Source organism: Salvelinus namaycush, chromosome 29, assembly GCF_016432855.1.
Source record: "Salvelinus namaycush isolate Seneca chromosome 29, SaNama_1.0, whole genome shotgun sequence".
Classification (NCBI taxonomy): Eukaryota; Metazoa; Chordata; class Actinopteri; order Salmoniformes; family Salmonidae; genus Salvelinus; species Salvelinus namaycush.
The window spans coordinates 13609941-13637192 of record NC_052335.1 but is presented as its reverse complement, the minus strand read 5'-3'; the positions used below and the strand labels follow the sequence as shown (position 1 = coordinate 13637192).

The 27252-nt window shown below is 43.9% G+C and overlaps 1 protein-coding gene across 1 annotated transcript in view; it reads right to left on the bottom strand.

The window, feature by feature from the left end:
* brf1b (BRF1 RNA polymerase III transcription initiation factor subunit b) overlaps window positions 1-27252 on the bottom strand; it is a 130251-nt gene that overhangs the window by 6846 nt on the left and 96153 nt on the right. Inside the window, exon 17 of the mRNA XM_038968134.1 lies at window positions 13545-13596. Coding sequence (XP_038824062.1) covers window positions 13545-13596 — 52 coding nt within the window. The remainder of the gene's footprint in view (window positions 1-13544; window positions 13597-27252) is intronic.

Sequence of the window (27252 nt, the reverse complement as noted above, 5' to 3'; positions counted from 1 at the left end):
CCACCTTCAGACATTTTTATGAATACCTCTTCAGCATGGTGACGATACTCCCGGCGCCGGACCACATGACACGCACGTTTAGCGAAATAATGATGTTGGCAGAAAACTGCCTCAGTAGTGATGGGTTCTGACTTCTAAACTTGAAAATATGAAATATCCTTATTCAGGGAGAGGGGGGAATGCAGAACGTTAACATTCTGTCAGAACATGTTATTGTTAGACAACATGTATCTTATGGAAAGGAGAAGAGCCACAGTCTGGTACAAGTCAACAGGACAGCCAACAGTGAGTTGGGGAGGAGTGAGGAATTTGGCCGAGGTCAGCTCAGATGAAGTGAGAAGGAATCACCAAAGTCCTGTCTAGCAACAGAGATCTATTGGCTGTCCAGATGTGTAAGGAGGGGACTCAGCATAGGAGGAAGGTTTAAATACCAGTGCTTGTGTAAATATGTATTTTGCAGCTGTGTGACCCAGTGGGTGAATAAACTTGGTTTGAGCTTTACTAGACATCTGAGTTTTTACTCTGTTTATTTAGAACCTAACAGTTGGCACTGCGAGCAGGGTTCACCACGATTTACAGTGGAACTACAGAGCCAGAATCAGTGAAACAGGAGCTGCCACCAGAAACAAGGTAGGCACAGTTCCTACACCTGTTACCACTCATTCTAACATCTTGGGGAGATGAGAATCGTAGGCTGAACAATTATAGGATACGGACCTAGAAAGCCTGAGTTTATTCAGTAGGCCCATTGTGTAACGACTGGTCGTAAATATATGGTGTAGGTTAGGTGTTACATCTGCTCCTCCATGCCCTCTACTTCTCATCCTGTGTCTCCCTAACCTGTCGGCACTCCCCCAGTACTGTCTGTCTGTGGGTGTATGTGATTGTGTGAGTGGAGACAGGTGTGCTGGAGTCAGAGCGGATCCCCACCAGCTGCAACCTGTTCCAAAATCAAGACCTCAACAAATATTCAGCCCTGCCACTTCCAGGCTGCCAGATCGTAGCCTCTGCTCAGTCAGTCTGCGTTTCAAGCCGTTTGTTCCTGCATAGATCTTATCCTGTTGTCCCCATTTTTCCCTAGCCTGACCCTGCTTTTCTCTCCGCTACTGTTTCTGTCCGCTCTGACTCTGGTCCCTGTCTCCAGTCCCCTCGTCTCGTCAGTCCTGCTTCCCTGCGCCCCCACTCTACTGCTTCCTTGGATTCCCCCCGGACCTGCTTATCCTTCCCCTACTCCCCTTGCCCCAGCCTCAGTTCCTGGTTCCCTACGACCCGCCTGAGCTTTCCCTGGCCTGCACCCCATCCGCCCCCGCTTTTCAATAAATACCTTAGTTACCTTATCCCTGTCTCCTCGTCTGAGTCTGCACTTCTGTTCACCTGCTCCTCCACGCCTAACAGTTGGTTCCTTTAAAGATAGGTGCCGAGCGGAGGTTTCCCTCTGCGAGATCCATGTATATATATGGTGTAGGGTAGGTTATATAAGGCTAGGTCCCGGGTGGAGCTAATTCTCTGCGAGATGCATGAGTGACACTACAGTGTAGGTTCTGTGTAGGATAGGTCCCTAGAAGTATTCCCCTGAGAGATCTGTAAGAGGGACGAAAGTCCCAGCTGCAGTGGCCGTGAGGCAGTAGAGTGTATGTGGATAGTAATAAAAGGTTGCCTATCAGTTCTGGAGGAGAGCCTCATCCATGGTTAGAAAAGGAAAAAGATATTCAAACGTTGTTTGAACATGATTTAAGTGTATTAGCAGTAGCGATAAGGAAAGAGGTTGGTTTATGCCCTATTGGGGCGGGGAACTGTGACAGATTATGTGGAAATAAGAAGACAACTGTGAATAATGTGTTACATGTGTTGTCAACAACAATGATATTTGAATAAGACATTAGGTCACCTGTATTCTCCAGTAGTAAATTGTCAGAAGCTTCACTATCAGGTCCAGTAACCAAATTATTAGGTACCAATACCGTAACTACTCTCCGGGATTGTATGCAAGGTCCTTTCTGACCTTTACCTGAATCCTGACGCTGGCCATAGAGGGGGCAAGAACCTGGAGGCTGTTGGACTTTACACCTCCAGCACATCACTGGACTTTTGTCTTGGATCTTGGGCACAAACAGCTGAGACGTTTTAGCCCCAGGGGAGTTATTGGGATACCGGAACAAGGTTTGGAGTTTGGAGGTAGTGCTTCCAGTCCTTCTCAAACTGAGTCCCAAGACGCACCAGATCATCCACATTCTGCACATGTTCCCGAAGTTGACTGGCAAGGTGGGGAACCATGTTCTTAAGAATGAGTTTGACCATCTCCTGCTCAGTAATATCAGCCTTCCATCTCCAACATAGAACTCAATGGGAGAAGGCAAAGTCCTGTATTGGCTCTGCTTCACCCTGGACTCTGTTACAAACCCGTTCCGCCAGTTCATCCTCATACTCCTCTGAGAGGAAGGCTGAGAGGAATATTTTTTGAAACTCCTCCCAGCTTGACACATGTTCATGGACTATCTCCTACCAGTCTCTTGCTGTCCCATGGAGAACACCGCAGAGGGTGGCAAGAACCTCTAAGTCAGTAAGGGGCCGGATAGAAAGGAAATCATTACACTTAGATAGGAAAAACAGTGGATCAACATCTTCTGGGCTGCCAAAAGTGGGGAAAAGTAGTTTGATAGGGAGGAAGCTCTCTAGAGAAGACATTACAGTGGACAGGGGTCTTGGGGAAACGGGAGTTCTGTTGTTTAACAGTATCTTCCGTGGGTTTTTTGTAGTGCTTCCTGTCCCTATTCCCTTAAAGGCAGGGCCAGTGGCAGAGGTAAACCCTGAGGGGGCTGCAGAGGATTTGTCCAGAAGGGAAAAGCGCTACATTACCTCCTGGTGCAGCTCCTCCGGCGATCAAACATCACTGATTCCTTAAGACGAGAAATAGGCTAAATTTACAACAGGGAAAAGTGTTACAGTTAGCAAGGTAAAAGGGGCAGAATCGAAAGCGATACAGCTACTACCTATGTCTCTGCCATGGCGACGGGTGTGGAACCAATTTTGAGGTTGGAAGAATCTATGCGAAATACCAGGGGAATGGATTCTAAAAGGTAACAAATTCAAATTACCAGACCAAACACTCCTTTCAAACTCAGAAAACCTTGGGGGGAGGGGGGGGGTAATCTCGTGAGACATTTTATTTCCTCTTATTCTGAAATAAATGTATAGAATTGACGAAAGGGAGGAGGGGTCACGAGAAATTAGATTGGAGTTAATATTGTAAGTGTTAGAGTTTTAAAGAAGAAATTCTGTCAAGCAACAACATTGGGGTTGCCAAACCTGAAATTACTTTAAAAAATGTTTGTTCATGAACATGTAGGGCATTGTGGTGTGGTGGTTAAGGAAACTCATGGGGAAAAGAGAGACCAGTGAATTGTTAAATGATAAATGATAAATGTCACTGTGTCTAAGGGTAGTACATGCTAAATAAGAGTACATAAACGTTGGGGTGGATTAAAAACGTTGGGGTGGACTCATGTTTTGTTTGTAATGAAAACTTTTAGGTTGCTGATTAAGATGTACACTTTCTCTTCCAGAAGAGGAGCGGCTGTCATTATATCTCCCTTTGGAATGTTTCCTGAGACTGTTGTCTTGGGAGAGCAGTTGTAATGAACACGAGGGGAGACAGAGCTTGTTTCAAGCGCAGGGAGCAGCAGGTGTTTATTGCAAAGGACCACAGGAGGAGACTGGATCCTGGGGCAGGCAGAAGGTCATACACAGGGAGTCCAAAAGGGCAACAGTACAGGCATGGAAAAGGCTAGTAGCGTAGTCCGAGAGATAAGGCAATAGGTAGATAACAGGAAATTCGATAGACTAAAGTACAGGCAGGGAATAGGCAAAAGGTGTTAGTGAGGCAGGCCAAAACTATCATACACGGGAGGAGTAAATCACGGGGAAAAACAGAGCTCAGAAAGCCGTGTGTCACAACACAAACAATACCTCACAGTGATGGGGTGCAAAGAACTGAACTAAATAGTGTGTGATAATGACATACATGTGTGTGAACAGGTGATTAGAATTCAGGTGATTGGGATCTGGAGAGTGAGTTGCGTTCAGGGGATCTAGGTGTTTGAGGGTTTGAGTTGGAAGCAGCAGTTAGTGAAATTCTGCAGTTTTAATAAGTATAAAGGTATCTGGATTCGGCCATAAAGGGAGCTCCCAAATAAGTAAGACCTGGTCATGTGTTTGTTTTTGCCCTACGGTTTACCACACACCAGCACGCACACACAACTCACCGGTTATGAATATTTGTTAGTGGTGTTAATACCATGTTTGATTTATTGTGTGGGGTCTTTTTAATTTGGTTTTAAACTGGGTACGCAGAATGATGGAAATGTTTGACATGTTGTTAAGTGGTTTCTGAAGTACAGGGAAGAAAAGGAAAATAAAATACTTAATGGTGTTGAATGACCTTTGTCCTGACTTTCTGGTGAGGCCTGATCAACCTCAATAGAAATTATCAAGACAATAGGTGAGATTTAAGCATAATATGAATGAGGGACACTTGTGTCTAGTCTATTTTACCATTACCTTATGGGATACAATTGTGTCCTTATGGAGTTATCAAGAGTTGTAATTCTAATTTGTTTTGTTATTCTAATTTGTTTATTTTTGATTTAACAGGCAGTGGTGGTGTTTTTTCCCCCCAAGCATAAATCACGATGCGAGTCATGTGCACAAAGGGGAAATTACCAGTTCCCTGGGGCTTTGGCCCTTTGGTAAATATGCAAATAGTTTTTGTTCAGTCTGCATATAAAAGGAAAAGATACATTGATAATGATTGACTGTTACTCCAAATGGATTGAGGTTTTCCCCACTTTGAGTGATATGTGTATTGCTGTTGTTTTGGTTCTTGTTTTAAACTTTGTTTCAATACAAATCTCACCAGATTGGGTCTGCTGTATTGTCGGGATTTTTCCCTAAGAGTTAGCGCTCTAACTCCCTGACCCGGTAACTCTGCGGTGATAAGGGAGTATAAGCCAATTTGGAAAATGGTTTCAACAGTGTGTTGAATTGCTCTTTGACATTTGTCTTAGAGATTTTGGTATAAAAAAAATTGGGAATGTAATAATTTGTCATACAGTGAATAGTTGGTCTGGATTTCCAGAATCAGAAATGTCTTAAACTGTTGTTTTGCCCGGTCCTCTCTCGAGTTATGGCGAAGGTGACCCCAGATGGTGTCTTGATGCATGGAAGGGATAAATTGACCAAGAACAGTGTGAACCTCAACCCCCCCCCCAACTGGCAGAAGAAATAGCGACAAAGGCGTTCACTACGGCCTTGTCTTTCACCACTCCTACCTGTGATCTGAGTCCGAGCCGTCAACCTGTGTACGAGCGGCAAGAGTGCGGCATGAGGCCTGAGACCGTGCATGTGGAGTGAGCATGGAGAGAGATCACGTCCAAACTTCTCTCTTGCTGCTGGTGTACTGGTGGGAAAAATGCACCAGACAGAATGGACTGTACAGAATGGTGGTGGCAACTCAGGTGAGAGACCCGTGTGCTTGGGAAAATCTGATTAATTTCCCAGATATTGAAATCAGGACATTATCATGGGCCATCAACTGTGACAGGCATGAGTTACCTATGTGCCGTTGGGAAGATGAACTGTAACGCTACCTGAAAAAGAACATGAAGACATGCCAGAAGGATGAGTGCAGGGAGAAACGGGGGGTGGTCAACCATGCCAATAATTGTTTATTTGGGGTATCAGGTTGATTGTGGAGGTCTGCACACTGCAAAATGTATAGTAATTTAGACTAAGAGTGCATTGAGATACCGATCTGTCATTAACATGCCACTCGTGACAGTAAAACAGGGACAAACGGGGGCTGTAATGAGAAAAGTTAATATGGGTAATATATGGTCCGGTTTGTAAATGTACATTCTAACCGTGACAATGTGTGCTAAGTTGAGGGGCTTGAATTCAAGTGATGGACTCAGCATAAAGCACTAAGGACTGTAATTCTAAATTTGGGTTGGATAATTTATAAAATGTTTTAATTATGATTAGAAGATAAAGAGAGAGAGCGCTGCCCCTCAGCTGTGAGGAGAGCACAAAGTGAGGGGAGGGTGCACTGCTTGAATTTATTGAGGGTTTTAATTCCTTTAAACCTTAACTTTAAAGTGTCCCCCGAAAGGGAGGTTATTAGAGAACCCACTAGATGATAGCTTGGGCCAACCATGAGGGGGTACTGGATAGTAGGGGTTTCGTTTTACAATATCATCAGAATCCTAATGTTAAAGCGCATCAATACATATGGATTGCTGGATGATACAGTACAATTAATTACGTACAAGGCTCATAGTCTGTGTCTTGCTTTGACACCCGAGGATGAGGATGAAGGAGACTTGCATGGAGACTAGCATCCCATGGGCTCAAACAGCGAGTAGCAGCAGTGTACAAGAGGGGGGGGGTCAATGTAAATTGTCCAGTGGCAATTTTTATGAATTGTTCAACAGTCTAATGGCTTGGGGGTAGAAGCTGTTGAGGAGCCGATTGATGTGCGGTAGCAGAGAAAACAGTCTATAACAGTTTATGGGCTTTCCTCTGACACCGCCTATTCTATAGGTCCTGGATGTCAGGAAGCTTGGCCCCAGTGATGTACTGGGCAGTTTGCACTACCCTCTGTAGCGCCTTATGGTCAGATGCCGAGCAGTTGCCATACCAGGCCTGTGTTGGACAGAGCGTTTGCATAAGGGGTGTTAATTACAGTCTGGCAGGACCGACATCAGTGTATTCTGTGGAGTCCCAAAAATCAAGGCATTAACGTTACAGGGAATTGGGAGAGCGGGATGGAATGTGTCTGGGGTGGAGATCTGTGTGGCTCATAAATTAAGGAAGGGGTTAGTAGAGTCTGGGGAACAATACCACTCCGCTGTGCAGAGTGATACCATGGAATAGCTCGTAGAACAGGAAGGACAGCTAACTGTGTACAATATAGAGACTACTATGAAGTTAAATCGTTACGTCACACATACCCATTATTGTGGGAGTAGCAGAGATACTGTTGTCATTTCAGACACTATTGTTAACTTTCAATGATGGGTTTGTCAAAGAAGGTATCGACCGTAGCAGAACACAGGTCATTGAAAATGTTGGGTGCTAGGGAACCGGGTATGAGTTGGGAGACAGGTAGGGAGTATCTGAAAGGGTTAGTCCTAGATCTATCAGTGAACCACAAAGACAATAGGAGAGCAGGAGACAGATTCCATGCAATAGCTATTCTCACGGCAGTCGCTGTAGATACAGTAACTGAAGGAGCGGCAGTATGGCGAAGGATCTTATGGTAACAGCATGGAATTGGACTATGTCTCAAATGAGGGATTTTGAAGTATGCGTCATGGGCAGTGTTAGTAGTAGCAGGGGTTACCTTAGTAGCATTGTTGGGATATCATCTTCTGAGGGAATTGATGTGAAACGTATATACAGTGCTGAGTTACCTCAAGATGAGCTAAAGTTGATTAAGGCCACCACACGTGTATATCGTGTGGCCATTCAGGAGGAAGGAGATGAGGAGAGAAGTGAAATTGACATGGCTTGGGAACACCTTTTGGAACCTGTGGCCAGACGTTGGAAGACTGGGTGAAAGCATGAGGAGGTTTTTTAGAACCTTCATTTTTGTGGAACCCAGCAGAAAAAGTATCCCGAAGGCATAGAGTCAGGTGAAAAAAGAGTGGGAATCGTTATGTTATCAAACTGGTTTTTCTTTGCATTTACAGTTGAAGTCGGAAGTTTACATACACCTTAACCAAATACATTTAAACTCAGTTTTTCACAATTCCTGACATTTAATCCTAGTAAAAATTCCCTTTCAAAGGTCAGTTAGGATCACCGCTTTATTTTAAGAATGTGAAATGTCAGAATAATAGTAGAGAGAATGATTTATTTCAGCTTTTATTTCTTTCATCACATTCCCAGTGGGTCAGAAGTTTACATACACTAAATTTGTATTTGGTAGCATTGCTTTTAAATTGTTTAACTTGGGTCAAACGTTTCAGGTAGCCTTCCACAAGCTTCCCACAATAAGTTCGGTGAATATTGGCCCATGCCTTCTGACAGAGCTGGTGTAACAGTCAGGTTTGTAGGCCTCCTTGCTCGCACACGCTTTTTCAGTTCTGCCCACACATTTTCTATAGGATTGAGGTCAGGGCTTTGTGATGGCCACTCTAATACCTTGACTTTGTTGTCCTTAAGCCATTTTGCCACAACTTTGGAAGTATGCTTGGGTCATTGTCCATTTGGAAGACCCATTTGCGACCAAGCTTTAACTTCCTGTCTGATGTCTTGAGATGTTGCTTTAATATATCCACGTAATTTTCCTTGCCATCTATTTTGTGAAGTGCACCAGTCCCCCCTGCAGCAAAGCACCCCAACAACATGATGCTGCCACCCCCGGGCTTCACGGTTGGGATGGTGTTCTTCGGCTTGCAAGCCTCCCCCTTTTTCCTCTAAACATAACGATGGTCATTATGGCCAAATAGTTCTATTTTTGTTTCATCAGAACAGAGAACATTTCTCCAAAAAGTACAATCTTTGTCCCCATGTGCAGTTGCAAACCGTAGTCTGGCTTTTTTTTATGGCAGTTTTGGAGCAGTGGCTTCTTCCTTGCTGAGCGGCCTTTCAGGTTATGTCGATATAGGACTCGTTTTACTGTGGATATAGATACTTTTGTATCCGTATCCTCCAGCATCTTCACAAGGTCCTTTGCTGTTGATCTGGGATTGATTTGCACTTTTCGCACCAAAGTACGTTCATCTCTAGGAGACAGAACGCGTCTCCTTCCTGAGTGGTGTGACGGCTGCATGGTCCCATGGTGTTTATACTTGCGTACTATTGTTTTTACAGGTGAACGTGGTACCTTCAGGCATTTTGAAATTGCTCCCAAGGATGAACCAGACTTGTGGCGGTCTACAATTGTTTTTCTGAGGTCTTGGCTGATTTCTTTTGATTTTCCCATGATGTCAAGCAAAGAGGCACTGAGTTTTAAGGTAGGCCTTGAAATACATCCACAGATACACCTCCAATGGACTCAAATGATGTCAATTAGCCAATCAGAAGCTTCTAAAGCCATGACATAATTTTCCAAGCTGTTTAAAGGCACAGTCAACTTAGTGTATGTAAACTTCTGACCCACTGGAATTGTGATACAGTGAATTATAAGTAAAATAATCTGTCTGAAAAATTACTTGTCACGCACAAAGTAGATGTCCTAACCGACTTGCCAAAACTATTGTTTGTTAACAAAAAATTTGTGGAGTGGTTGAAAAACGAGTTTTAATGACTCCAACCCAAGTGTATTTAAACTTCCGACTTCAACTGTATAATTATGCATAGCTTAACACATTATTAATACTTCAAGTCTTGTGCTATCACTCTCTTAGGAATCAGTAGGAGGAAATAGAGACAGTCAATAGCTCCAGCTGAAATGCCATTATCAGTTGTCCGACGAGAAATGGAAATAAGAGTGTGCATAGTGTGATTACAGATCAGAGGCCATACGTCTCGGAGATGTAAACCTAATAATCAACTGTGAATGATAATCATGTTTTGTTTGGGTTCATTTCTAAGTAATTTCCAAGTTTATATTATGTTGAACAGTATGGAATTATTGTTTAAAAGGGGGGACTGATGGGTTCTGACTTCTAAACTTGAAAATATGAAATATCCTTATTCATGTCACTGAGGAAGAGAGGGGTATGCAGAAAGTTTACATTCTGTCAGAACATGTTATTGTTAGACATCAGGTATCCTATGGAAAGGAGAAAAGCCACAGTCTGGTACAAGTCAACAGGACAGCCGTGAGTTGGGGAGGAGTGAGGAATTTGGTCGAGGTCAGCTCAGATGAAGTGAGAAAGAACAGGAATCACTAAAGTCCTGTCTAGCAACAGAGATCTATTGGCTGTCCAGATGTGTAAGGAGACTCAGCATAGGAGGAAGGTTTAAATACCAGTGCTTGTGTAAATATGTCTTTGTCTTATGCAGCTGTGTGACCCAGTGAGTGAATAAACTTGGTTTGAGATTTACTAGTCGTCCGTGAGTTTTTTCTGTTTATTTAGAACCTAACAGTAGGAATGGTAGGATATAGACTGTTATGGGTACTTGGTAATTGGCTGGTCTTTAGAAACTACCTAAAAATACATTTTCAATCAGGGCTCTCCCTAGGATTTTCTGACAAGGTGGTGCTGATGAAGGCCTAAGGTCAGTGACCCCCTCAGGAAGTTGGAGCATTTAGCATTTTTAAAAACCTGTAACTGTCATTTCCTGAAACCTAGTGTCTTAAATTAAATCAAATAATATAACCAAAACAGTAGTCTAGTGTTTGATCCAGAATTAAATTAAGGTGGTCTCAATGACACCTTTACATGATTTTAGGTCAAATGTAGGGGTAATGATTATTCTAACGCAGGGGTGTCAAACTAATTTTGCCTTGGGGGCCACATTCGGTCATCAACGAGGTCCGGAGGGCCGCACTGAATTAAAAAAATATTTCCTAGCTGTCAAAATTAGCAATAAATACTCGATCTTAAATGTTTTTTTATTTTTTATTATTCCCCTGACTGTGTAGCTTTCATTTAGGTGATTATGAGCGAGCTGGACACAGTCAACAAACTGTTAGAATGTAGGTCCATTATAATTTCTACACAGTTTCGATTTGGTTTTAGTTATTTTGAAGTACAGTGTATATATACAGTACCAGTCAAATGTTTGGACACACCTACTCATTCAAGGGTTTTTCTTTCCTTTTTACTATTTTCTACATTGTAGAATAACAGTGAAGACGTCAAAACTATGAAATAACACATGGAATCATGTAGTAACCAAAAAAGTGTTAAACAAATCAAAATACATTTTTTGATTTTAGATTCTTCAAAGTAGCCACCCTTTGCCTTGATGACAGCTTTGCACTCTTGGCATTCTACCAGCTTCACCTGGAATGCTTTCCCAACAGTTTTGAAGGAGTTCCCACATACGCTGAGCACTTGTTGGCTGCTTTTCCTTCACTCTGCGGTCCAACTCATCCCAAACCATCTCAATTGGGTTGAGGTTGATTGTGGAGGCCAGGTCATTTGATGCAGCACTCAATCACTCTCCTTCTTGGTCAAATAGCCCTTACAGAGCCTGGAAGTGTGTTGGGTCATTGTCCTGTTGAAAAACAAATGATAGTCCCACTAAGCGCAAACCACATGGGATGGCGTATTGCTGCAGAATGCTGTGGTAGCCATGCTGGTTAAGTGTGCCTTGAATTCTAAATCACAGACAGTGCTGCCAGCAAAGCACCCCCACACCATCACACCTCCTCCTCCATGCTTAATCTACTCTCCGTCTCACAAAGACACGGCAGTTGGAACCAAAAATCTCAAGTTTTGACTCATCAGACCAAAGGACCGATTTCCACCGGTCTAATGTCCATTGCTTGTGCTCCTTGGCCCAAGCAAGTCTCTTCTTATTATTGGTGTCCTTTAGTAGTTGTTTCCTTGAATAAATTTGACCTTGAAGGCCTGATTCACACAGTCTCCTCTGAATAGTTGATGCTGATGTGTCTGTTACTTGAACTCTGTGAAGCATTTATTTGGGCTGCAATTTCTGACGCAGATAACTCTAATGAACGTATCCTCTGCAGCAGAGGTAACTCTGGGTCTTTCTTTCCTGTGGCGGTCCTCATCAGAGCCAGTTTCATCATAGCGCTTGATGGTTTTTGCGACTGCACTTGAAGAAACTTTCAAAGTCCTTGAAATGTTCCGGATTGACTGACCTTCATGTCTTAAAGTAATGATGGACTGTCGTTTCTCTTTACTTATTTGAGCTGTTCTTGCCATAATATGAACTTGGTCTTTTACCAAATAGGGCTATCTTCTGTATACCACCCCTACCTTTTCACAACACAACTGATTGGCTCAAACGCATTAACAAGGAAAGAAATTCCAGAAAATAACTTTTAACAAAGAACACATGTTCATTTAAATGCATTCAAATCAAATCAAATGTTATTGGTCACATACACATGGTTAGCAGATGTTATTGCGAGTGTAGCGAAATGCTTATGCGTCTAGATCTGACAGTGCAGCAGTATCTAACAGGTAATATCTAACAATTCCACAACAAAAACTAATTTCTAACAAATTCCACAACAAAACCTAATACACACAATCTAGTAAACGTAACCTTTATTTAACTATGCAAGTCAGTTAAGAACAAATTCTTATTTACAATGACGGCCTACGTAAAGGAATGGGATAAGAATATATAAGTATAAAATATATGGATGAGCAGTGACAGAGCGGCTAAGATGCAATAGATAGTAAAGAATAGATAGTGAAGGATTCAGTATACAGTATATACATATGAGATGAGTAATGCAAGATATGTAAACATTCTTAAAGTGGCATTATTAAAGTGACTAGTGTTCCATTTATTAATGTGGCCAATGATATCAAGTCTGAAGGTAGGCAGCAGCCTCTCTGTGCTAGTGGTGGCTGTTTAACAATCTGATGGCCTTGAGAGAGAAGCTGTTTTTCAATCGCTCTGTCCCAGCTTTGATGCACCTGTACTGACCTCGCCTTCTGGATGGTAGAGGGGTGAACAGGTAGTGGCTCGGGTGGTTAATGGCCTTGATGATCTTCTTTGCCTTCCTGTGACATCAGGTGTTGTAGGTGTCCTGGAGCGTAGGTAGTTTGCCCCCAGTGATGCGTTGTGCAGACCGCACCACCCTCTTGAGAGCCCTGCGGTTATGGCCGGTGCATTTGCCGTACTAGGCGGTGATACAGCCTGACAAGATGCTCTCAATTGTGCAACTGTAAAAGTTACTGAAGGTTTTCGGTGACAAGACACATTTTTTCAGCCTCCTGAAGTTGAAGAGGCGCTGTTGTGCCTTCTTTATCACACTGTCTGTGTGTGTGGACCATTTCAGTTTGTCGGTGATATGTACACCAAGGAACTTCAAACTTTCCACCTTCTCCACTGCTGTCCCGTCTAGGTGAATAGGGCGGTGCTCCCTTTGCTGTTTCCACGATCATCTCTTTCGTTTTGAAAATGTATGATTGGCTCAGCTCCAACTTCAAACGGTTGAGTCTAAAACCACAATGTGCCAGCTAGAAACCTCTATTTGTATATTTTAGAGTAGTTTTTTTAACCAGAGTCCTTTGACCTTAAATTGCGGGCATGTTATGCAAAATGCTTGCAGGTTGGCAGGTCTGAAAATGGTCATCTTAATTTTTCCAAGTCACATTAAATACAGTTTATTTTACAGCTCAGTTTAAGGTAGTATTTACGTTGTATTTACTAGGAAACTACGTGGTAACAATGGATACTTTCTGGTACTTACCTCACATAATTTATAACTACCTGGTACCAAATGGTACAAACTACGCTTATGTAAATGAATCTCAAAGAAACTAAATTGTAATTTATATGCAATTATTATGTAACTGTAATTTCAAAGTAACTATCTGTTAAATACCGGGCTGTAAAATAATGGGTTACCGAATTTAGATTTTGTTGTGTGTGGTGGGGCTCACCTGTGAAGCGGCTCTCTTCTTCTTGGTTGCAGAGGATATAAGTGGACGGAGTCTGAAAGAGAGAAGAATGTCTAAACCATCAGAATTGACAAAAAGAGCACAAGCATGAGTAACCTTAGCTAACACTCGATGAAACAACAGAATGCTACACAACAATTTACCAAACTAGCACACCTCCTACATTCTACGACTCCTGAGTGGCGCAGAGGTCTAAGGCACTGCATCTCAGTGTAAGAGGCGTCACTACAGTCCCTGGTTCGATTCCAGGTTGTATCACATCCGGCCGTGATTGGGAGTCCCATAGGGTGGCGCACAATTGGCCCAGCGTCGTCCGGGTTTGGCCGGTGTAGGTCGTCATTGTAAACAAGAATTTGTTCTTAACTGACTTGCCTAGTTAAATAAAGATACAAAAATTATATTAATTTTCTACATTATAATTGAACGCAAGACTCACCAACCTCCCCTCCAATAAAAAAAATGAGTTTTCTGGAAATAAACTATTTATTACAGCAAATGTAACCCCGCCCACCCTTCAACCTACTTGCCGTTTTGACTTTCAAACATGCGCATTTGAAACATTTCAGTCCAAGACCTTCCCCGCTGGGGTTCAAGAAACCCTCTGGCATTGATGAAACGCTGGGGCTAAATTGGCTAGAAATCAGCTTTTAACATCAAACGCTACTATTTAAAGCTAATGCTATTTAAGGCTTATATCAAAAAGCGCTCTCTTACAAAGTTAATTAGTCTTAAGGGGGAAGTGGGGGAAATGAGGGATTCTGGAAGGTTGGATGGAAAGTGACCTTGACGTGTTTCGGTGTGGAGAAGGAGAATGCGGTGGTACTGTACTTCTCTAAGGTAGGCTACGTCTGTAAGGCTGTTTATGGCACCTAGTTGGGGAGTTTCCTCTAACTCAGGCAGCGGCCACATTGGGACGCATGAACATGGATGAAATCATATATGCATTCATCAATTGTCTGCTTTTGTCCGTCAAATTACAGCCCAAGTCAACTATTTTCATATGAGTTGCATAAATAAAAGACGGACCGATTTATGCATTTTTTATCTGACAATCATCTCTGTTGTCCATCATACATCAACAGATGACTCCGATTGAAAAAGGATTAGCTCAATACGGAATGTTCAGACACAAAATGTAAATGTGGCCACAGCCTAAATAAGACACCACTGACTACTCTATCCATCAGTGTCATTGTAATATTGCCTTTATAGAAGATAGGTGTAGCATGTTAAAAAGGAAAAGCAGCAAGAAATATTTTAACAAAATACACAAGTGCCCTAGCCACACCAAACCCAGACATATACACAACTAAGTCGCTCAAACATAACTCATATACCCTGACAAATTAATTCATTAAATATAGTTTACACACAAACAAATGCAAATACAAACAAACTCCCTCCCTCCCTCCCTACCCCCCTCCCTCCCTCCCTCCCTCGAAGAGAGAATTTCCCCCATCTCCTCTTCCACCCCCCTTGTAGAGGAATAGGGGGTCTCCCTGAGGACTCAGTGGGAGTGCTTTCCTCTTCGATAAGGGAAAGTGCCACTAATTAATCTGATTAGGGAAAGGGAGGAGGCAAAAAAAGGGGTGTGGGAGGGATAGCGTTTCTCGTTTGCCAAGCAGGGCTCTCTCTCTCTCTCCCTTTGTCGAGCCTCATTAAGAGAGGCTGTAAGCATTAGCCATCTGCGTAGTTCAACGGCACATGCTTCTAGAAATACAGTGGGTTGAACCTCCGTCTTCCATTGAAAAGCAGTGGCTAGCGGTGCGCTAGTAGTTTGATTCTAGGCTAGCAGACGTTGAATCAAACTGCTGCTTTAGCCACAACAGTTTTCAGTATTCAGTGTGTTTGTTAGTGTTTTTATAACTCAAATGTTCCAAATTCAATCTCACTGCCACATAGAAAGACCTGTTAAAAATGGGTGGAATATAAAGAAGAAGCATGTCATTTCTAGCCATCCCATGTCTACGTCCTCCTCACAACAACCACAATAACCTTCCTCGGCGTGCCAGCAAGTTCACCAGTGCCACACTATCATTAGGACTGCTGTGCGCCCTTACTGGAGAAACACAACCACCCCTAGGGTGGGATGGCGAGCGCAGCAAACCGTAACACAACCGAGTAGAGTGAGTCAATAGCCTTGGACAGAGAGCTCTCTTTCACCCAGCTGTGACTAATACACTTACAGCATGGGCCAGATAATAGCCATGTAGCCCGCGGGGCCTGAGTTTCGCGCTTGCACGCTTCCTAAAGTTAAATACAGTCGATGCATATATAGCTATAGCTATATAATCCTGTCATAGGCGGATCATGGTGTGCTGTGCAGCCAGCTAACCAGCAGACATACAGAAATATTCTGGATGCAAGCATGAAACAGAATTGAGGTGTGAGGAATCTTAGTCATATGCACACAGTGTGAATACAGTCACACAGCTGATAGGCGGATCAAAGAGCGTAAGGTTGATTGAAGTCAAGGTCAAAAGGACAGGTCAGGTTTGTTTTTTGTTATCATATACCACAGCTGTTGAATACTCTATTCTGATGTGCTTGTAAGGCATTCTAGAGTGTGCATTATTTTCAGATAAATGGACAGTTGGAAAAGTTATTGTACACCAATTGTTTTTGTTCCAGCAATAGGTGCCTTATTAACGTTTTAAATCAATGGACCAAGCGGACCTTACTTGCTACAAAGTGACAAAAAACGAAATCAACAACCACACATACAGAAATGTCTGGATGCGAAGGTGAAATTGAACTGAGGTGTGAGGAATCTTAGTCACACGCAGTGCATATACAATAAAACAGCTCCTCGGTTGCGTTGATTGAACACAAAGGTCAAAAGGTCAGTTTGTTGTGTGTAGAAGCACTTTTGTTTTTTGTTATCATGCCAGTTAGTATTCTGACCTTCCATTTTGGTCCAAAAGTAATGGAAGGGAATCAATAGCAATTCTACAGAGCGCACTGCACACTGGGCCTTAATGCTGTCTGTGAGGGCAACTATGCAACCGCAGACAGACCCGAGCAAAAGCATCTGCCAATTCAATCAGGTATTTATATGGTTTTCAAATTCAATTCTCAAAATGCATCAGGGTATTTTCCTAGAACGAGTTGCCGCTTGCCGATGCAATAACGAGCATCCATTTGAAGGAAACGCATGTGCGTATTACACACACACACACACACACACTAGCACACGACAGAGTGGTAGGTAGCCTAGTTAGGGCGGCAGGTAGCCTAGCGGTTAGAGCGTTGGGCCATTAACCGGAAGATGGCTAGAATCCCAAGCTGATGTGTCCTTGAGCAAGACACTTAACCCTAATTGCTCCAGGGTCACTGTTGATAATAGCAGACCCTGGCTGTGACCCCACTCTCTGAGGGTGTTCCAGGGGGAGTTGGGATATGCAAAAAACTCATTTCCAATTCAAACATGCGCATTAATACACACTTGTACATGAGTTAAATGTGTTTCCATCGCATTTTCAACTCTACCGGTGACTTTGTCACAAAAAAAACGGTTGCGATTGTCGTAGCTGAATCAGAATTAGTTAGGTAACATAGATAAATAAGATGTTTTATTTATTTCATAATATGCAGAATATCAGAAAGGGAGAAGGGCTCCACTATGTCTGTACGCTAGTCACTCCCTTCTTTTCCCATTGGGGGGAGGAGTATGGCAGTGTCTGGAATCATTGTATTATCCCTCTGATGTGTTGATGAATCTTGAGATAGTATATGACCTAGAGGTTCACTCCCCTTAGTGAGCTTCTCCAGGAGTGGGGAGAGGAGGGGGTGTATTTGAGATGGGAGTATCTAGAATTGACAATTGATATATGCCATTGGATGAGGTAATGTTTTGGTACCAAGAACGAGATTGGAACCTCGTCTAAAGAGACCAAACTGAACAATAATTTATAGCTAATGCTATCTGGATGGGATACTCCTCTTTCAAGTAAAAGGTTCTTTGTAATGTTCCTAAGATCTGTTGTTTGTCATGTGAGTTGAGAGGGGTGTATCTTGGCTATAAAAGATACTAAGAATTGTTTTGTAAGCACTCTCAGAGAATTCATTTATAGACACTGAATTGATCTGAGAGTCAAAAGGGCTATGGTGAAGTTCATATAATTAAAGATGGAATGTAAAATATAACTCTGACTTGTGTGTGGTTTGTAAACTCTGATCATTTAGTAATACAGGAAATTACCACGACACGATAAACAGCAAACTTGCCCAATCTGGTTTTGGTGCTTGCTTTCTAGACAACAGTGGACAGGGTAGGTCATATGATGAGATATGGACAAGGTCAATATAATTTCTATTTGATAATTGGCAGCCAAGCATTGATCATCATGTCACCAGCATTCAAATAATAACCTATCATCAATACTTATAGGAAATTTGCATGAAGCTCATCCCCGTCCATCACTTAACCACCATAAAGTTTATCATAACTTATACTGAGTGTACAAAACATTAAGGATACCTGCTCTTTCCATGACATAGACTGACCAGGTGAATCCAGGTGAAAGCTATGATCCCTTATTGATGTCACTTGTAAATCCACTTCAATCAGTGTAGATGAAGGGGAGGAGACAGGTTAAATAAGGATTTTTAAGCTTTAAGATAATTGAGACATGGATTGTGTATATGTGCCATTCAGAGGGTGAATGGGCAAGACAAAAGAGTTAAGTGCCTTTGAATGGGGTATGGTAGTAAGTGCCAGGCGCACCGGTTTGTATCAAGAACTGTTACGCTGCTGGGCTTTTCATGCTCAACAGTTTCCCATGTGTATCAAGAATGGTCCACCACCCAAAGGACATCCATTCCCTGTGGAATGCTGTCGACATGAAATGAGGCTGTTCTGAGGGCAAAGGGGGTACAAAAAGATCCCACCATGTCGAACTAACAAATTGTCTGTCGACAATTATGAAATTATACCGACACTTCATGTTTCCATCACACCTGTCATGATAAAAAAAAAATACATTGCATGACTTTACTCGCATAAAAACTGTGGATGGAAAAGTGGTTAATGCTAGTGTGGCATCCTAAAATCAGGACCATTTCCACCCTAGAGTCTTCACCAATATTACATGAATGGGGCTCCGATTAAAAAAGACTGACTGCGCTGTTGGACTCCACAGACGTTCTCTGCCGAGCAGGCAACTATAAGCACATTTGTAGAACTTTTGCTACTCGTCTCCCTTTAAAAAAAATGTTTTTACTTAACTGGCCTTTTCTCACTAGCCTGGGAGGGGACGGCTTGGGGACGGATACATGTCCTCCTATGATATGAGCTCCCAGAAGGCCCTTGGGTACTGATTTGACACTGTGTGAGGCTAATGCAGAGTGACACCCATTCTGTCGGGAGTGGTGAAATGTGACCGGGGGCCACGCGCTGAGGTGCTACGGCTGCTCTGACGGCCTTGCAGTCTGGGGGCCCTCTGGTTTGGGCTGGTGTGTGTGCGCGTGTGTGTCTTGGATCTGCCTGTCTGTCTGTCTCTGTTTTTGTGTGCCTTTCCCATTTCATGTGCATGCTTTCATGTCTGTGTGTGTGTGCGTGTGAAGGGTGTGTGGGAGCACGGTGGATGTGACTGTTGCGTATGTGAGGGGGTAAATTGTGTGTGAGCCAAGTGTGTGATTGGGGGGAGGGTCTGTGAGCACCTGTATGATGGAGGGTGAGGGTGCAAGGCGGCTGTCGAGGGTTTTAGAATGCGTGTGAATATGTGTAAGCATTGTATATGTGATCAGGATGTGGCCGTGAGGAGTGTAAGTGTGTGAGCGTGTGTGAGTGATCGGAAGGTGTGGTCACGAGACAGTTAAGATATGTGCGTGTGGGTTTAAGTGTGTGTGAATGACATTCTGAGCCTAGGGGTAGATTTTGGACCTGGGTGTGGATTTTGACAATGATGTAGACTATGTGGCATTAGTTGACAGTCGCTGACTGAAGTGGAGTGAGAGACACAACGGAACCGCTCACTGAAGCCCCCACCGGGGCTGAAACTTCACAGTTGGGCACGAGACACACAGCTGTCAGACACACCCCTCCCACCCTCCCTCCCTCCCTAAGCACAAGTCAAAGAGTCTGGGGGGGCAGGGGTCAAAACTCTCACTTTAGTGTTGGGGTCAATTCCAATCTACGTACATTCCAGTCCTTTCAGGAATAGCCCCATTCCACTGTGACGTCAGCATAAACAACATGCTGTATGAGAGAGGTGAACGGTTGCTAGCCTGAAAAGCAATGACTCTCAGAAAATGCCAAAAGTGAGCTATTGTGTGCCATATTTGTTGCTCTGAATGCATAGGAAAATGTATAATATACACTACCGTTCAAAAGAAATGTCCTTGTTTAAAAAAAAATATATATATTTTTTAATTGTCCATTAAAATAACATCAAAGTAATCAGAAATACAGTGCAGACTTTGGTAATGTTGTAAATGACTATTTTAGCTGGAAACGAGTGATATTTTTATGGAATATCTACATAGGCGTACAGAGGCCCATTATCAGTAACCATCACTCCTGTGTTCCAATGGCATGTTGTGTTAGCTAATCTAAGTTTATAATTTTAAAAGGCTAATTAATCATTACAAAAGCCTTTTGCAATTATGTTAGCACAGCTGAAAACTGTTGTTCTGATTAAAGAAGCAATAAAACTGGCCTTCTTTAGACTAGTTGAGTATCTGGAGCATCAGAATTTGTGGGTTCGATTACAGGCTCAAAATGGCCAGAAACAAAGCCGTTTTTTTATTATACCTTTATTTAATTAATAACAAATTCTTATTTTCAATGACGGCCTAGGAACAGTGGGTTAACTGCCTTGTTCAGTGGCAGAACAACAGATTTTTACCTTGTCAGCTCGGGGATTCGATCTGGCAACCTTTCGGTTGCTAGTCCAACACTCTAACCACTAGGCTACCTTCCGCCCCCTTTCTTCTGAAACTCGGCAGTCTATTCTTGTTCTGAGAAATGAAGGCTATTCCATGCGAGAAATTCTAAGACACTGCATCTCAGTGCTAGAGGCGTCAGTACAGACCCTGGTTCGATTCCAGGCTGCATCACAACCGGCTATGAATGGGAGTCCCATAGGGCGGTGCACAAGAGGTAGGCCGTCATTGTAAATAAGAATTTGTTCAAGTTAAATAAAAAATAATAATAACATTTGCGATGACAAACATTATGTTAAGCAGGACATTCATAGGCTAATGTAACAAAAATATAAATGTATTTAATTTGACCATGGGAAAAAAGATACTACATAAAGACTGTACTGCAGGTTAAATTGAATTGAGCCTCGACTTTCATTTCATCATATTTGAAACCAGGATGGAGGAACATCTTTTGAGGTAAAAGGGGGAGATGGGACCGCTCGTGTGAAACGGGGGTCACCCAAAAGGGGAAAGGAATCTTCCAGTGGAATTGGCTGGCATAGGGACCACGCCCAAATGTGCCCAAATGCCCGCCCTGTGCACCGCAGGTGCCCTCTCAGCCTTTAGTCAGATGGTCAATACAAGCTCTAATGGAGCGAGTACACCAAAGACAGATCTGCCAGTTAATTATATCATTAATTCCTAGGCTTCTCCAAACTCCCCCCTTGTACCACCCTCTGAGATGGGGGCTAGGCAGGGTTGGATGGGTGTTCCCATCTGCTTAAAATATGTATTTTATTTGTACTGATATTTTCTTAGAGTTATGTCTGTCTGAGATGTGGGTCGGTTAGGGTATTACCAAGATTCAGGACTTAGACTGAAGGCTTTGTAAGTCAAAGTAACATAAGTAACACAAGTACTGTCTTTTTTAAAAAGCAAATCTGAGCTCAGATCAATAATGGCAACATTGAAACTTCATCACAGTTATCAATTGGGGGCAGCAGGTAGCCTAGTGGTTAGAGCGTTGGGCCAGTAACCAAAAGGTTGCTGGATTGAACCCCTGAGCTGACAACATAAAAATCTGTTGTTCTGCCCCTGAACAAGTCAGTTAACCCACTGTTCCCCGGTAGGCTCTCATTGCAAATAAGAACTTGTTCTTAACTGACTTGCCTAGTTAAATAAAATAAAATATCAATGAGAGAAATGTAACGCTTCTACAGTTAAGAGATACATATTAGAGGGCTTTGCAGCAAGCATTTAAATGACAGCCATTGGACTTGACTGTAAAATGTGTGGTGGTGCTATTAGAACATCCCTCCCCTCCATTGGTTCAGAGCGAGAGCTTTTTCCAGGCAGGCCCATATGTCACCACATCAATAATGCTTGTCAATTCAATCTGACAGCAGGGGAAGGGAAGCCATATTTCACTGGAGCCAATATCGCACAGCAGATGTGTGGATATAAATATATTTGAAGGGAGTGTGCACTCGACCATACCACAGTGGGTGGTGGTAGTAGCAGTGATCACCCACAATGTGACTAGCTTAGGACTGGTCCTTGCTGTCCAGCTGGTGTGGGTACCAGTATGAAGGGGCCACACCCTGATTATTTCCCCCCATTGCCTTCCTGCAGAGGGGTGAGCACAGATGGAACACGAGTATTGCCAGGTCCCTCACTATCTGGTGGGTGGAGGCGGACGACCTGTGGGGCGTGGGCCCAACGGGCTAGCAGGAGCCTCGGAGCTCCACCACTGTGTCCGAGCGTCTGGAAAAACGCTCCTGCGGCACGGCCAGTCAGAGCCAATATGTAGAGCGCTGGCTAAAGCCACCTAGTGCGAGGCAGAAGGGAGGCAGACGGCCAGGGACAGCCTGGAGGATAGTGCTATAGGCTGGAACAAGCCAGAAGTGAGGCCTTCTGGCATGTTCCAGCGCATTGCTGCTTTCACACTCCACTATCAGCACTGAAGAGCGAGGTTACGGATTCTAACCTTTTTTCGGTGGGGGGCTGGCTCAGAGAACATGAAGCCATCCCTTTCCCCAAGGATAAAGCCATTAAAGATGGAGTACAACATCTCCAATCCAAGAGCCGATACGGGCTACCCCGGAAGAATACAGATGCAATCCGACCAGGGGCCGTGAGTTTGCATCAGCAGTTTTTCCCCGCACACGTGACTTCACCTCCTCTGGCTGACCAGCGGGCCTTATCACGCTTCCTGCAGACACACTCTGGAGGGCACAGAGGGTCTCGGGGATAGGAATGAGATGGGGAATCTTCGGAATGGAGGAAGAAAGAAGTGATGATTATCTGATGCTCCCACTGAGCAGGTCAGCAGCGGGGAGAGATTTAGTTACAGTGGGGGGTGGGGTGGGGGGCATATCTCACTGTTGTGACGGCACTCTCCCCCATCTCTGCACACCCAATTTCACAGTTGGTATTCTCCAACTGTAAATGGGACTGCCTGTGGGGGGCTTTCTTCCACAACCCCCCCCCCCCAACACACAGACACGCTCCCCCTCTACATTTTTCTAACTCTCAATAACATTCACAAATATTATTGTGAACAGACCGCTTGGTGGATCAGGTCAGGTTTGTTATCCACTAGGGAACTGTTCACCATGCCCTTCCCTGCAAAACATTGATCATCTGAGATTTATTTGTATTTTTATTATTGTCACATACACCAGATAAGTGCAGTAAGTGCAGTGTGTTGTTTTACAGGGTCATGATCATGGGAGATTTTATGGCCACTGCGACTACACTGCCAGTCAGTAATATAAAATGGCTGTTCTTGAATTGCATTTAGTCTCATGTTCTCATTCTATGCATGAATCTCCACCCCTAACAAAACAATGGGGTAAGAGGTGGAGTTTCTTTATTATTATTATCCTGCACTGAATATTTACTCTAACAGTGGTCAGAACGCCTGTTCAGCCCAGGCCTATCTAGTAGGACTACAGCTGAGAGCTGTGCCCATGGCAACCCGGTGAGTGGGAGGGAGTTCCCACGGAGACAGCTTGAGACACAAGAAATGTCTGCATCACCTTCCCTTGACGCAGAGAAGCAGATGGAGAAAGAGGGCCGGCACAGAAATGTGTGTGGATCACCACATAGATAGATTTGCAGCACCAAGGCTCCGTGATTTATCTTCGCCAGTTGCCCTGAGCAGTTCAACCTCTGAGTCTATGAGGATTCATGACTTCCCTCAAATGGTTAACAACTTGCTTTTTGTTGTGATTGATTGTTGTTGTGAAAGGGAATTAATGTAATTTACCATTGCTCTTATTTACCAAACATACCAAATGTAATAATGATTATATTGCCTATCACATTAACCAATGTAGCCAATTGAATGGCTGATTGTCTACGATATAAAGAGTACACACTAATAAATGAATTAAAACATAATAAACATGAATCAATCAATAAACATGAACTAATGCACACCATACTTAAGGGGAAAAATATATTTCCTTCATACGTCCTAAATAAGTGTTAACGTTTAGCATGGAAGGCAAAATTGACAAAATTACATCCACTGAAGTAGCATCCCCTCAAAGAGCTCCTAGCCAATGAGATTGTATGGTCCAAGTCACCTTTGCCACATTGGGCGCTTCCCAAATAACACCCTATTCCCTACATAGTGCACTACTTTGGACCAGAGCCCTATCAGTACCATAGGGGTACTATTACCTATTCATACTAGGCGCTGTCTGAGGAAGGCCTCAAATAATTGCCAAAGACTCTATCCACCCCAGTCATGGACTGTTCTCTCTGTTACCGTCCAGCAGGCGGTACCAGAGCATCAGGTCTCGGACCATCAGGCTCCAAGACAGCTTCTACCCTCAAGAAATAAGACTCTTGAACAGCTAAACAATGGCTGCCCACCCTCACCCATGGACTATCTGCACTGACTCTATGCACACCAACAGGTTTCTACCCATACATTCACATACACCGACACTGACACGCTTGCACACAAACTTTGCTGCTATAATTGTTATTCATTTATTTGTATTATCTATCCTGCTACCAGTCATGTTTTTATCCCTGCTTACATGTACATATCATATCTACCTCTACTCCAGTATCCCTGCATATTGAAATTATGGTGCTGGCACTGACCCTGTATATAGCTTACATTCTCATATTTGTATTATTCGTTTTTTTTTTTAACTTTATATTATTTCATCTTACCTTCATATTGAATAATGCATTTTTGGGAAAGAGCTTGCAAGTAAGTGTCTCACTGTTCTGTTTTACACCTGCTGTATCCTGTGCACTTTGATTTGAGTTGGGACACAGCCATTGTTCCTAACAGCAGGAAGTGGTTTTCGAGCTCAAACATCAAGGTGCCCTCCAGACTGCCTGACCACAAGCTACAGATAAATCACTGCCCTCAACAATGTGGAACAATAGTGGGTGAGCCATCTATGACCTCTGTTACCATTCACTTTACAGAGAGGTCAGATGTCAGTGCAGCTGAGGCAAGTTCCTTTGAAGAAGGACTTCCACCCGACCATCGGTCTCCACTGCTAATCTTTAAGAGAAGACTCTGACTAGCTGCTGTTTCGCACAATGGCACAGACGGACAAGGGGTGCCAGTGAGGGAGACAGTGACTGTCTGGATAAGAAGAGGCTGGGATTCTTCCACACACAAATAAGTGGCTGCCCCTGACAAGAGAGGCACTGCGAGAGTGGAGCGTGGGCAGGGATTTACTGACATAAGAAATGCATCTGCGAGCTTGAGCCATCCCTCAGACTGTTTGACAACAGAAAGAATGCCAGGCGTTCCGGAAAATACATCTCAGGAAAAGAGCTCTCTGGTGCATTATGCAGACTAAACATTACAGAGTCTGCTATGTGATCTGTATAGTCCATAGGAAAGAAAAGCCCACACAACCAGACATCCAGGTCCTGTTCTGCACACATGTCACTCTGCAAGTCCTTTCCTGCCTACGGGTGGAGACAGGGTCTGCTCGCGTGCCTTCCCTCCGCTCCCCACAGGCATGGCTCAGGGAGACACCGATAGGCCAGATCCTGCCCTCTGGGGAAATCGTCTGTCAACAACTCCAGTGTTTACCAATGCAGGGATACTGGGGATGTGGCACGACATGACAGAGATGCTGTGGAGAGTTGACAAATCAATCTGTCGGTTGGGGGCTGTGCTTGAGGGCATGGAAGGGGGTGGGGGTCTAGGGGAGCCTACCAGGGGGTCTGACTGCATGGTGCATCATTCACACACAGCCACAGCACATTCCACACCCGGGTGCCTCCATAACAGGTCCCCTCAACAGCAACGGGATGGGCATCTGAGGGCTTTGGCATGACCCAGAGCATCTGTGTCATCTGTTGGTTTGCAGAGGTAGCCTTTCGCACGGGTGCTGGGAGTGGGTTAGCAGGCAAAGGGGGAGGGGGAGTCACAGCAGAGGGAAAAGTAGCAGCCGGATGGAAATGATGACATTTCAAGAGGAAATTGGAGATAGTTTGAGGGGGAGAAGGCGAGAGGCAATCTCTCAGAGACGAACCCTGCAAAACACATCAGGGTGCCCCAGATCCTGGGCTGCTATTTCTGGCCAGCGTGAGACGAGACAGCCTGTGCTTCTTGCTCCAAACTTTGACCTTTGCGAGGTCGATAAAGACACAAACAAACACACCTGACCCCAGGTTGACATTATTGTATTGTATCGGAAGCTAGTCAGGAGCAAAAAGGTCGTCGGGAGGCTGGAATTACGAGCCCTTTCAAATGCAGAACAGCTCTGTGTGTCTGCTGAAGTTTCCTGCTGTGTCACTGGTCCTGAATGCTACCAGTAAAACGAAAATCATATCAAGGTCAAGTAAAGGGTACGGTTGAGAGGCTCCTGTGGGACTCCCTGAAAAGAGATCAGCACACAGACTTTTCTGCCACCGTTCGTTACAATTTACACTTAAAACAACCAACCTTGACTAGTCAGGGATTGTAGCTTTCATAAAGAGAAAGGGATGGGGCGGGAGGGAGGAGTTGATGAGGGACAAAGAACTACAGGGTAATTAGTTTTGCCCTCTCTGGAAGAGCGCTTTTCGATCTTTGTTAGTTTGGTGGGCGCGGAGGGGGCTTTCGTCTGGCAGCTGGTGGAGGACTTGTAGTGAAAGGGAGGGGTGAGACTTCTCGTGATCTGTGGCTGTGGGAAAGTTTCAGTGTTCAGAGTGTGTCTGAATGCGAGACAGAAAATGAATTCTAAGAGTCTCTGCTCTGCGAGTGAGAGAGCACCATGGATAGCTGAGCACGTTCAGACTCGGACAGTTAGCTCCAGTTATGTCAGTGAGAAAAGAGTTTCAGCCCTGTAATGGGGGAAATATATGTTTAATTACTATATTGGACTGACTCTGCTGTTGTGTTTGTTGATGTCTCTGTTGATGTGTGCTGTACATCTTGCCAGGCCATTAATGCAGATGACAACTACTTCTCAATGAATTTACCTGGTTCAAATGAGATGGGAAAAAAACATGCATCAGAGACTGTTCCAACTTTGTGTCTAAGAAAGTATTTCAATTCAGTGACAAAGTTTTCCGCTCTGAGTGGGGGGGATGGGGGAGGCTAGGATGATATGATCAACAACACTAGCTGTGCGTCATCCGAGGAGAAGGTGTTGGGGGGGGGTTGGGTGTTTGTGTAAGCGCGGCGGCGCACTAACCAACAGGATCACAGCCGACAATGGATTTACTGTCAGGCTCCCTTCTCCCTTTCCACTCCTTTCCTCTAAGGGCTTTTAAAACACAACGCACGCTCTGAGGTACCAGGTATAACAGCGAGATCCAAGAGCAGGCTAAGCCACCTGAATCACAC